Raw genomic sequence first — 13,246 nt, forward strand, 5'->3', positions numbered from 1 at the left:
AATGCTTCAGAACTCATTGGACGCCACTTCACAGTGCAGATGGACAATGACCCAAAGCATACTGCAAAAGCAACCAAAGAGTTTTTTAAGGGAAAGAAGTGGAATGTTATGCAATGGCCAAGTCAATCACCTGACCTGAATCCGATTGAGCATGCATTTCACTTGCTGAAGACAAAACTGAAGGGAAAATGCCCCAAGAACAAGCAGGAACTGAAGACAGTTGCAGTAGAGGCCTGGCAGAGCATCACTCTGATGTCTATGCATTCCAGACTTCAGGCTGTAATTGACTGCAAAGGATTTGCAACCAAGTATTAAAAAGTGAAAGTTTGATTTATGATTATTCTGTCCCATTACTTTTGGTCCCTTAACAAGTGGGAGGCACATATGCAAACTGTTGTAATTCCTACACCGTTCACCTGATTTGGATGTAAATACCCTCAAATTAAAGCTGACAGTCTGCATTTAAACACATCTTGTTTGTTTCATTTCAAATCCATTGTGGTGGTGTATAGAGCTAAAAATGTTAGAATTGTGTCGATGTCCCAATATTTATGGACCTGACTGTAGCTGGAGAACTACTCAAATTCTTTTATTTCATGTTTTTTCTCATGGTTACTGTGAAATTGTGTGGTTGCATCAATGCAGTGCAGGTTATCTCAGCTTGCAGAGCATGGATTCATTGAATGAGTTTACCAAAAATGTAAATAATGCAGAATATACAGCCTCATGCTACATAACTAAGATCCATTTCATTCTGAATAAACTAAATTATTCATGTATCTTAAGTAGAAAACCATCTTTAGATAGATTTTTACTCCAAAAGCGTTTTATTAAAATACCTTTGATAAAAATAAAAAAAATCTGATTTAAATTAAAAAAATCTAATTTACATTTTTTTTTAAATCATCAATTTTTATCCACCCTGCAACATTTTATTTCACAAAAGGTTAGTTCACACCATAGAAACGCAGTCCAGATGTGTTTCCGTACTAACATTTTGATGTGTTCTGGTTCGTTTTTTCCCCTCTCTTTATCTTCAACTTAAATAAGGACATATGTTCCGGTGCATTTTACTGCATTCCAGTACAGTTCAGTGCAGAAAAAATACAGCATGTTCTACTTTTTTTTCTGGAAGTGGAGAAATGGCATGCACTGGTGTGAACTATGCCATTGAAAACCATGTAACCTACCATCAATGTGTTTCTGATGCAGAAAAAAAAATGCACTAGACTGCATGTGGTGTGAACTAAATGAAGACAAACTTAAAGCGGAGCTCCACCCAAAAGGGGAAGTTCCGCTTTAAGCTGTTGTCTCCCGCTCTCCATTAAGGTTTGGCACCTTTGGGAAGTGGGGGCAGAGCAGGTACCCGAATTTGACAGGTACCTGCTCCCACCTCCGCTGTGATCGGTGAGATCGGAGGTGGAGGTTGTCCTCCATCCCCCCCCAGGGACATGTGACAGGTCCCAGAACACTACGGGGCCATTCACAAAGCACAGCACTTCTCACGCATGCGCAGTGGGCACCCGGCTGTGAAGCCACAAGCTGTCACAGCCGGGTGCCCACACTGAAGATGCCAGCGCCAGGGAGAGAAGACGGCCGACGAAACCAGCAATGGTGAGGACACCGCTGGACTGAGGGACAGGTGTCTGTATTTTTTTTAAGTGGAACTCCAATTTAAAGTGTAACTAAAGGCAAAACCGTTTTTGTTGTTTTAGCTGGAGGGAAGAGGGATTGGAACCCTTGTCACTTTGTATTGCTGTCTATGTCCCCATTAGGGAGATTCACCCTATTTGTCTTGTTTACTATGATCACTGAAAGTGAAAGTAAAAGAAAATTCCAACTTTTGGGTTGTCACCAGAACAGTGACTGAGGTGAAATCTTCCAATGGGGACACTAGTTCTGGGGTTATAACACTTTACTTTATCCAAAATACAAAAAAAAAAAAAATAGCCGTTAGTTATACTTTAAACAATCTTTCCAGGTTGTATTGTCAGGCAGCCCCTTGTACTGAGCAGTTGGTCGATGTACAGAAGATTGGCCATCACTAGTGTCCCCCATTGGAGTGATCATGTCACATCTCCTTACACAGAACCCTAAGGAGGACAGGAGAGGAGGAGAGAAGAGAGACCTCAGTCCCAGCTGTCAGTTCATCTCACACACGTCTGCCTGGCTGAGGCACAGGAAGCAGCATGCTCTCCCCTCTGCAGTTATCTGTCGCACTGACCTCTCACCCGATGCCGCCAGCCAATGGGATTGCCGCACGCTGTGCGCGTCGCACCGGTGGCCCCGCCCCTTCCGTCTCAGGGACGCCGGCTGTAGAACGTGCCTGGGAGACCCTGGAAACGCCGCTGCTCAGCATTCCCGGGAGTGACACGTGACTCGGAGCAGAGGTGAGGAGCCGTGTCCGCCATGTGATCGGAGAGAGCTTTGCCGGGTTGTGCCCACGTGTCAGGGGGGTGTGCGCTGCCTGAGAACAGCCTCTGCTGCTGCAACACCCCATAGCAGAGCCTGTCAGTCATTCATTGAATGGTGGGAATTCCCTTTGGCTGTGCTCAGTGAGTGCCGCACGTGCAGTCATTCAGCAGCAGCATTGATTATCATACACCCTGTATGGAGGGTATAGGCGCCCCTCAGCTGCCCTGCCCATGCTGTACACTAAGAGGCTCTGCTGTGCAGTGGCAGCCAATCACAGGAGGCGATCTGCTGTTACAATTTAGGGCCTACCTGATGGGCCCCTCCTTCATTGTTGGCTAAACACACAGCAAAATCATAATTAGTGAACACAACATGACAGACTGAGGTGTTGGGGCGCATTGACATGGGCGCTGCGGCTGGAGCTACCTGAAGCTGTGTGCAGGCAGCCTGTGTTACCCTGGATGTAGGGCCTGATATGACAGGTGTACGGCCTGAACACAGTCTGTGCAATCAGGGCCACTCACCCACACGTGTCTAAGTAGGACCTGTATCTGTTCTTACAGCTGCCTCCCCATAGAGCAGTGTTTCTCAACTCCAGTCCTCATGGACCCCCAACAGGTCATGTTTTCAGGATTTCCCTCAGATGAAACAGCTGTGGTAATTACTAAGGCAGTGAAACTGATCAAATCACCTGTGCAAAATAATGGAAATCCTGAAAACATGACCTGTTGGGGGTCCATGAGGACTGGAGTTGAGAAACACTGCCATAGATTAACACGCGGCTCCAACTGCATGAACAATCTCCTCATTCACATGGAATTATACTCCCTGTCTGTCAAGTGAATGGCACTGCTCTGCGAGTGACCCACGACTGCGGGGTTGAAGGGGTTAAAGCAGGCCGTGAGGAGGAGCAGCAGCTCACCGCCTGTCAGATGCTCTCCATAGAGCGGACCAAGTGTGAACAAGCCCTTAAAGTGATAGTAAATCTTTGCATTTTATTTATTTTTAAATAATAAACGTAACACTTACCTGCACAGTACAGTGGTTTTGCACAGAGCAGCACCGATCCTCCTCTTCCTGGGTCCCCCACTGGTGCTTTCTGCACTAGTTGCTTGCTATGGGTGCACTCATGCGTGCTCGCTTGTGAGCTGGCTGTGTATGTCCATGGACAAACACAGTGTGGCTCAGCCCTGCTCCCTCCTTATTGGCTGTGATTGCCAATGGCTCCCGCTGCTGCCTCTCTGTCCAATGAGGAGAGAGAGCACTGCTGCACTCATGCATCAGGACCGGACTCGGGTAAGTATAAGGGGTGCTGGGTAAGGTGCATGCAGAAAGTTTTTTTTTTACCTTAATGCATAGAATGTATTAAAGCAAATAAAAAATCAGGCTTTAGAACCTGTTTTTATTATTCTTTACATTTACTAGCCCTTTGAGCGGGGGGGGGGGGGGCTTTGGGGAAATATCAGGGATCTAAACAGACCCCTGATGTCTTTTGAGTCAGAGAAAGGGACCGAGGACACAGATTCCTCTCTCCCTTTCTTTGCATTCCCTGTTGCACTGTAGATGAATGAACAGGAAGTGCTCCATACAGAGGCTTCCTGTTCATTCACAAACTGAGTCATAGTAAACACAGTTTACTATGCTTCAGTTATGAATTAATATAGGAGAAATTGATACTGATCGCTCACTGTGTCCATTCAGGAAGGAAGGAAGGAATAGGGACCGTAAACATGATATTTACCTTTCTCCATCCTGAGGGATCAGCTAATGGTTAGGGGAGGGTGCAAATAGTGGAACAGACCTCCCTTTGGCTTCCTCTGCAGTCCAGCCAGCTTCTCTTCCTCTCCCTCCTGCTGGTTCTCAGCTTCTGCAGGGGGATTGGTTTCAGCAAGAAGGAAGTACAGCCAGCCCTCTAGGTTTCTGGGCTCTCCTGTTGAACTGATTGGGCCCAGTCCCCATTCCAGAGGGTCGGCTGTACTGCCCTATAACCCTGGATGTGAATGATCATGAACACACTATTGGACTAAGATTTTGGCATGCTGAAGCATGCCTTGTGATGGATGTCTGTTCTCTCACATAGTACCCCTGTTGCAGACCAGACTCTGTTTTCTTCTGGGTAGAGAACCGTTTGTTAGTAAAAAGAACATTTCTTGCTGCCTCTAACAACCAACTCATAACTGTCACTTCTGTAGCAGAAGGTTAAGTCCAAGTAAACCTTCAGTTTAAATCTGATCAGTACATTCATCAGTTGCATCAAAACGAAAGGTTCCAATCTCTTACAGTTATTTTCTTTCTAAAACAGTCACAGCTAGAAAAGCTTGTCGCCTGCCAGTATGCTGCACAAAAAAACCCTTGTACTCTGGGTGCAAACAGTAGTCTCTCTGCAGAGATCTGGTGCACCTTATGCTGAGTCAGGGCTAGAGCTTTCCAATCACCAAAGCTCACATGCTCCACTGATTGGAGAGCTCTAGTAAATAGGGGGTATGTCAGATCTGTGCAGAGAGACCACTACGTTCACATAGACAGCTGGGGTCCTTCTTGCAGCATGCTGGCATGGACACGCTGTGGCTGTTTTAAAGCTCGTTCATTGTGGTGGATTACTTTTCTGAGGGTGTTTGATAGGTAGTAAAGAGGTGACCCCTACTCACTGCCTGATTTAACCCTGTAATTTCTGCACCACCATGTTGCAATGGTGTGCATTACATGTGTTTGCAGGGCGCCCGCATAGACTTGCATGGATCGCATTTGGTGGTGGTAACGTGAATGTGACACGCTGTTTAATTTTTGCTGCATTTCTGAGTGGCTGCATTCCCTGGTTCAGTTGGGCTGTTGGGGGTGGTAACACCTTGGCTAAACTGCCTGGTTTTACAGCCTTCTGAGCTGCTCGTGTGAAGGAACTCTTACAAAAAATAGTAAATTTTAATGCATCTGGAATATACTCTGCTGGTTTAAACTAAAGGTTTTGACAATGAAAATTTTTTTTCAGTTGCTATGAGCAACAAGAATCGCATTCGCACACTTTTAATGCCTAACCCCAATGTCCCAAGGTTGAGAAGTGGTGCTCTTAATTTGGAGATTTGGAGGAGACTGAGAGAAATAGAATGGGCTGGTGCACTTGCCATTCACTTTTAAGAAAGACAGATCTCTTAGTTGGATGTAAGCCGATTGGCGTGGGATGCAGGCTGGACAGGTAAGTACCCCACAGTTCTTAACAGAGAACTACGACTAAAGCTCTTTCAGTTATTATTTTCCTGTGGGTCACAGGAGTGCACTTAGTTCTGCACTCCTGTGCCCCAGATTCAGCCGAAAGCTGGCTAAAGTCTGCTGTTGGCTTATGTCACCTAGCCAGTCCAGACTCTGAAGAGATCCTGACTTTAATGTCGGAATCCACCCAGATGCCTGATGGGTAGCTGGCTCAGCCTCTCAGTAGCTTGCTGAGAGCCTGAGCCAGCTGCTCCCTCCCCTCCACAGCACGGCGCTGTGAGTGCTAGGAGGACAGAGCAGACAGTCACTGCTCACTGAAGTCTGAGAACTGAGCCATCAGCGATCCTTGATCACTCAGTTCTTGCGCTTAGAGGCAGCAGAGGACAGATGCAGCATCAGATCGGTGCTGCATCCACCTAGGTGAGTGTGAATGCTTATTATTTTGGCTGAGTTGGAGAGCGTGACGCTTAGACTGACTCTGAATTGTTCTGGTTGTGAGACAGGAACCCAGCACTATGCACTGTATATAGCTGAAGCTACATGTGGGACATACAGTGTTAAGTGCCAGTGCAGCACTTAGTGAAGGAAATATTTTGTTTGGACCAGCCTCGTCTAAACAAACTATTTAAACTCATAGAAAACCTGGAGATCATCTTTTTTTTTTTTTTTTTTGTTTACAAACGATTTTATTAGTTTTTATGAAATGGGCTGCAAAGACAACATTACAGCATCAAGTAAAATATAAAACAGAAACAAGGCACATCTGTAATATATATTCCAAAAAGGTACAATCATGTAAGGCATAGAAATTAAGTGTGTGAGCAAGATAGGTAAGAGGGTAGGCAGAACAATAATGGCACCAACAGAAAAACACGATCAATTGAATCATAAATATTCATTATTCAGATAGTAAATGTCTGAGTTTTCCTAACCTCCCACTTTCTGTCGAATAACTGCATCCTATCCAGTAACATATAATGAATTCTCTCCATGAGCATCACTGCATCGACTCTCCGCAAAACCGAGGGCAATGGCACCGTGGGCGACCTCCAGTGCAGGACAGTGGCCCACAGGACAGAAACACAGACAGTATGGATTAGCCTCATAGCCCCCATCCGTATTCCCACGATGCGAGCTCCCAACAGGCAAGACTGCATAGACAGATTCACAGGTGCATCTTCCACAGCAGAGGCCACTTCAGAAACTTTGCGCCATACCAACGAAAGGCTTTGGCAAGCCCAAAATGTGTGCTCCAAGGTACCAGCTAGGCGACGTTCCTGGAAACATGACACTCCGCTTAGAAGGGGTATAATACCAGCGGGTTAGTACTTTGAGGGCCGTCTCCCAAACAGAAAGAGAAATAGAGCTCTTACGTATACTATCCACCATTGAGTCCCAATCCTCTTCAGAAAAAGTGACACCACGATCCGCCTCCCATTTCTGTTTATATAAGGGGGGTGAGGAATATATGGCTACCGAAAAAAGACAATACAAATCCAAAATAAGACCCCTGCCCCTAGGAGAGTCACGGCTAGTACGTTCAAAAAAGTAATCGGGGACAAAGGTGTCAAATCAAAATGTGTATGAAAAAAATGTCTAATTTGCCTATAACGATAGTATTGCCGGAGCGGGATATCAAAAAGTGTGCGTAGCATCTCAAAAGTGATATAAGACCCTCCTCTTTGAAAATCAGATAATCTGATAAAGGAATGATTATACCACCAACGAAATGCCTGTTGAGACGAGAATGCTATAACGAATCTCGGGTCTCCAAAAAATGATGAACCTGGTGGGACAGAAGATATAAGATTAAATTTATAATGGAACCAAAGCATCAGTAAGTGGGCAATAATAGAATTATGGGTCATCAACATGCGAGGGGGAATTTTTGTCCATAAAATACCCGGTAAATACAACGGACGTATAGATTGAGATTCAAATCTTGTCCAAGGGATTTGGGAGTTAATAGTTGCGCGAAGTGGGTCGACAGGTAATAGAGCCAGAAATTGGGAAGCCCAAGGCCTCCCATCATTTGCGATTGGTAAAGGATTGATGAAGTGAAATGAGGACGTTTGTTACGCCAAATAAAATTATTAATCACACGTTGAAAACGATCTAGAAAAGTTTTCATGACCGAGATTGGGAGTGCTCGAAACAAGTACAATAATTTCGGCAAAACATTCATTTTCACTGCCTTGACTCTGCCTAAAAATGAGATAGTATATCCATGCCAGATCTTTAGCAAAGTAGAGAGGAGTGACACACGTGGTGGGTAATTAACTGCAAATAATCTTGAATAGCTGGGAGTAAGATATATACCCAGATAGGAGATCTGATCTGTGGCCCAACGAAATGGGAAAGAGCTGCGGAGAGAGATTTGACCAGGGAACCAGGAACATTATTAGGCATAACAACTGATTTGGTAAAATTTACAGTGAGGCCCGATGTGGATGCAGACACATCTAATAATGTGCATAAATTCGGCAGTGATTCTAATGGGTTAGTAAGGAAAGGAAAAGCATGACACCATCTGCATACATACATAATTTAAATTGCGATTCCAAGAGGGGATACCCCGAAATGTTCGGGTGTGTTCTAATAGCAATTGCCAAGGGTTCCAAAATTAGCGCAAATAGTAAAGGTGACAGTGGACATCCCTGTCAGGTGTCCCTGCCCAGTGTAAAAAATTCCAAATTGCAGCCTGGGAGTCTAATTCTTGTTTGGGGGGAGGCATACAAAGCATGTACCCCGGACAGAAATTCGTTGTGGAAGCCCATCTTCTGAAACTGAAGAACATATAGGGCCAGAGGACACTATTGAAGGCTTTGGAGATCATCTTTAAATAACAGCGTATGACTCCCGTGCAATTGTAAAATTGTAACTCCCAGAAACATCAGAAAACATTTGTGTTATTGATAGCTTCCAGTAAACCTCTCCCATTGATGTTCCAGTGCAGAAAATACATTAGAAGCAGTGAATTTGAGGAACCCTTGGCAGCCTTTATTCCCTAAACCAACATATGAGATCCTCAGCACACTGACCCCTCACTACATAAAAGGCATCTGATAGCAGAGGTGTGATCGGCATCTGGCTTGTGTCTGGATCTGACTCCATACTCGTATTCACTCCTTGTTTGGCTGGGATTGTATACTACAGATGCCTGTTACTGCAGATTAAACCTGCATTCTATCCCTGGAAGAGAAACAGAAGAATCATTTGAAAGCAAGTAGGATATAATTCTGTATTAAAATAAAATTAACATTTCTAAATAATAAATAAAACCACATTCTAACATCAGATACAAAGTAAAATTCCTTTCACTGACGTAGCACAGTGTAGCACAGTAGAGTGTTTCTGGAGAGGATTCAGCTCTGGCAGTGCGCCACACTTGATGCTGTCAGTTGGCCATATTGATGGCGTCAGGTGTCACGTTTAGAAAGTGATTCTTCAGCGTATTCTCTCTGGGGCTACACTCTGCCCCTCTGGTATTATTAGCCTGTAGGGTGTCTGTTCCTGCAGTTTGGTTTTAGGAAATCATTAGTTTTAAAATGAGATCCAATTTTACCCTGGATTAAGTGCTCTGGAGTGGACTCTTTTGTTTCATTTTAATAAGGTCTTGTGATGTAGCCATGGCTCCGAAAAAGGTATACTTCTTTTTCCCATGTATTAATATCAGTTAGCTGCCTTAGAGAATGATGAGGGTTTTGGCTTACATTTCAGATGCCTCCTAAGAAAGTAGAAGATGGACCAAAACAGCATCCCATTATTGGACGATTTGGGACCTCTCTGAAGATTGGTATAGTTGGACTACCTAATGTGGGGTGAGTTAATCATGGTCTCGCTTTACCCTTATAGCGGTATTCCAGTTATTGGGATTGAGAGGGGTTAGAGTATTGGTGGTCAACTTCTAATGTATATGGAGCATGGGCTGCAGTCCCTGACATCACTGAGGGGCCACATATAACATTCAGTATATGTAATTCTACAAAATACTGTCAGAGATTATGGACATACTATAGGTGTGGTTGTGGACATGTTATTACATCCAGGCATGCATTTTTATTTAATGGAAATTCCAGACACCAGCTTAAAACTGTCCTTAGCCAAAACCAAAAATGCAATATATTGCAGCTTACCATTCCTTTAATGTAGTGGCTGCATTAGTTTCTGTTTTTTTTTCTAGGTTTCTTATTCCTTTGCGCTCACCTGGTTATCCAGACAGTATTGGTGATTTGCAATATGATGTTTTATGTATTTATTTTGGTTTTGTGTTTAATAGCACTTTATTTTTGGGGAGTAATAGCAATTGGCTGGAATGTTTTATAGACGTGATTGATAGTGGATGTCAACAGAGATCACAGGTTGCCAATGGACACCATCCTAGTCCCACCTTGATCATGTGACCATCATTTTATGTTTCAGTTCATTATGTTTCATTAGTGCCTTGATCTTTTAAGTAAATGAAGAATGATGGTACATTGAAATGTAAATGGAAAGATAGTTATAAGTAATGGTGGAATGCTACTCACAGTGTTCCTGGAATTAAAGCAGCCTCAGGTTTCTTTATTCCATAACCTGTGTCTAGTTTCTTCAGTGTGCTTGTAGTAGTTAATGTTAGGAGCTGTGTACCCTGATCCTAATATCAGAGCTTGAGGAAGTCAATGAAGGTGTTATTAATAGTGCTGCAAGGCAGGGCTACATAGAAGTGGGGGTATTAAGAAAGGGGGTCATAGAATCAGAGCTGATCCTAATCAGGTGCAGGTAGTTCTAAAGGAAAGTACCTCCAAAAATATGTCAGTAATGCTTTATTAAATTCCTCCAATATTTTTTACCCCTGACCTGAAGAATTATACAGTTAACTTCTGACTTTTCTTCGACTTTCCTCATCTGCATAATGGTTACAGGTTGGTGACTGAAATGATTGTATCCAGTAGGTCTGAGTAACATCCAGACAACTAGCATTTTCTGGAGATCAGCATTAGAAGCCCCTATGTTCCTTTCATGATGATTACGTTTATACTACTATGTAAAGAATGTAGATATTTCAACTGGTAACTGCACGGTCATGCAACGCTGTACCCAAACAAAATTTGTCCTTTTTTCACACATATAGAGCTTTCTTTTGGTTGTAATTTGTGACCACTGTTTTTTTTATTTTTTGTGATATAATTAAAAAAAACAACAAAAATTTTGAAGAAAAAAAAATTTCATGAGGTGCTAAAACGCCACGGCGGTACATAAACTCCCCCCAAATGACCCCTTTTTGGAAAGTAGACACCCCAAGGAATTTGCTGAGAGGCATGTTGAGTCCATGTAAGATTTTATTTTTTTGCCACTAAGTTTTGGAAAATTACATTTTTTTTTTTTAAATACACAAAGTTGTTGCTTAACTTCTAACCACTTGCAGAATAAGCCTTTTCGGACACTTTTTGTTTAAATGAAAAAAAAAAATTTTTGGGCTAGAAGATTACTTTGAATCCCCAAACATTATATATTTTTAAAGCAATGGCCCTATAAAATAATATGGTGGGTGTTGCAATTTTTTTTATGTCATACAGTATTTTTTCCAAACTATTTTTTTGAATTTTAATGCACAAAAACAGAATGTACTGCCCAATTGTTTGATAAAATATAAAAGATGATGTTACACCGAGTAAATAGATACAAAGCATGATATGCTTTAAAATTGTGCACACCCATGCAACGGCGACAAACTATGTACATTTTTTATATCAATAGGCGACGCTTTAAAAGCCTTTACAGGTCACCACTTTATACTTACATAGGAGGTGTAGAACTAGAATTACTGCCCTTGATCTGACGTTCACGGTGATATCGCACATGCATGGTGCAATCTCTGTTTACCGGGACCAACGCCTGCATTTGCCTTTACGTACAAGCACAGAAAGGGGGGGGGAGGGGGTGATTTTTTTTTAAATTATACTGTCCCTTTTTTTTTTATTACTTTTATTATCACATGGAATGTAAATATCCCCTGTGATATCAATAGGCAATGACAGGTACTTTTTTTTGAGAAATCTGGGGTTTATTAGACTCTAGATCTCTACTGTGCCCTTTAAGCATCTGATCACACCAAGATCGATGTGATCAGGTGCTTTCCAAATTTAAAATGGTGCTATTAATATCCAGTGAAACAGAAATGATGAAATGCTTGTAGTTTCTGGTTTCTTAGACCATAGAGGTGATTGGAGCCATTCTGGTCTCCACTCAGCTCTATGGTCAGCCGGCGAAACTGCCGGCTGCATTCTTGGATTTCCCTGTAGGATGGAAGAGCCAGAGAAAGCTGGGGGGTGGGGGGTATTAAAACAAAGTGGAAACAACTGGGAACAACAGCAACTCAGCCACAAAGTGGTAGGCCATGTAAAATTACAGATTGGGGTAGCACATGCTGAAATGCACAGTGCGCCAACTGTTTGCACAGTCAATAGCTAAAGACCTCCAAACTTCATGTGGCCTTCAGATTAGCACAGCAACAGTGTGTAAAGAGCCAAATGGAATGGTTTTGCATGGCCGAGCAGCTGCATCCAAGCCTTATACTTCTAAGTGCAATGCAAAGCGTCAAATGCAGTGGTGTAAAACACGCCAGCACTGGATTCTAGAGCAGTTGAGGCATTCTCTGGAGTGACAAATCATGCTTCCCTGACAATCCAATGGATGTTTCTGGGTTTGGCAGTTGCCAGGAGAACAGTTCTTGCCTGACTGCATTGTGCCAAGTGTAACTTTTAAAAAACAGCCACTTACCTGTCCCTTGGTCCTGTGATGTGTACCCCGAAGCTCGTTTCACCGGCTGTCCTGCATTCCAGGAGGCCGGCATCTTCAGTGTGGGCACCCATTGCGCATGCGCGAGTAGCGCTGCGCTTTGTGAATGGTCCTGTAGTCTTCTGGGACCTGTCACTTTTCCCAAAAGTCTACAGGGAGGGAGGGAGGACACCTTCTGTTTCCGATTGCCTAGGCGATCGGACCAGAAGTGGGAGTGGGTACGCTAGCTGACCCTTGGCAGGGGAGCTTACAGACTCTGACGCAATCTGATATTGCAGGTGTCAGCAATACAGTGATCAGTGAAAAATTCTATACACTGACACTGTACTAATGGCACTGGCTGGGTGACGGGGTGATCAAAGGGTTAACTGTGCTAATCTAACCCACGTGTGTAAAATGTAGTGCTTTTACACAGTGCGGTGTTCTCTCTTCTCTCCCTGGACCGACATTCACACCCCGAAATAGAAAGTGACGTAAGGGTATGCCGCTTTGCCCAGAGCTGCCGCTTGCCTGCACGTTGCAGGCAGGTGGTTGGCAAGTAGTTAAAAAAAACAAAAACAAAAACACCCTTAATACAGTATTTTTTTAATTTTTAAATACTTTTATCAGAGTAGTATAATGTTACCATAGTAACTCTGTACTACTCTGGGGGTGATCAGGGAGTTTTTTTTTTTTACACTTTGTTTTGCAGGAGCAATAAAAATTATTGTTCATTTAATGCGAAGCTTGCTTTGAACTGTCATAAATGGGCTAAGTTCATGACGGTCCAAAATAATAGTGATCTGTGATTGGCTAGAGCTGGTCGTATGGTGCAGGGTGCTGTGATTGGTCCCATGTACCATGTGAG

At 43.3% G+C, this 13,246-nt stretch overlaps 1 protein-coding gene across 3 annotated transcripts in view; it reads left to right on the top strand.

Annotated features, from left to right (window-relative positions):
- The first annotated feature begins 2,245 nt into the window (after positions 1–2,245).
- Positions 2,246–13,246, top strand: part of OLA1 (Obg like ATPase 1) — a 282,107-nt gene continuing 271,106 nt past the window's right edge. The window contains exons 1-2 of one of the 3 annotated variants that reach the window (XM_089690486.1): positions 2,246–2,390; positions 9,340–9,440. In XM_089690486.1, coding sequence (XP_089546612.1) covers positions 9,340–9,440 — 101 coding nt within the window. In that variant the 5' untranslated portion in view covers positions 2,246–2,390. Of the gene's footprint in view, positions 2,391–9,104; positions 9,264–9,339; positions 9,441–13,246 lie in introns of those variants that run through there. The other 2 variants (XM_089690485.1, XM_089690484.1) reach the window with 2 other exon arrangements.

The sequence above is a fragment of the Staurois parvus genome, unplaced genomic scaffold (genome assembly GCF_062004578.1).
Source record: "Staurois parvus isolate SC_StPar_1 unplaced genomic scaffold, SC_StPar_1.0 ptg000530l, whole genome shotgun sequence".
Classification (NCBI taxonomy): Eukaryota; Metazoa; Chordata; class Amphibia; order Anura; family Ranidae; genus Staurois; species Staurois parvus.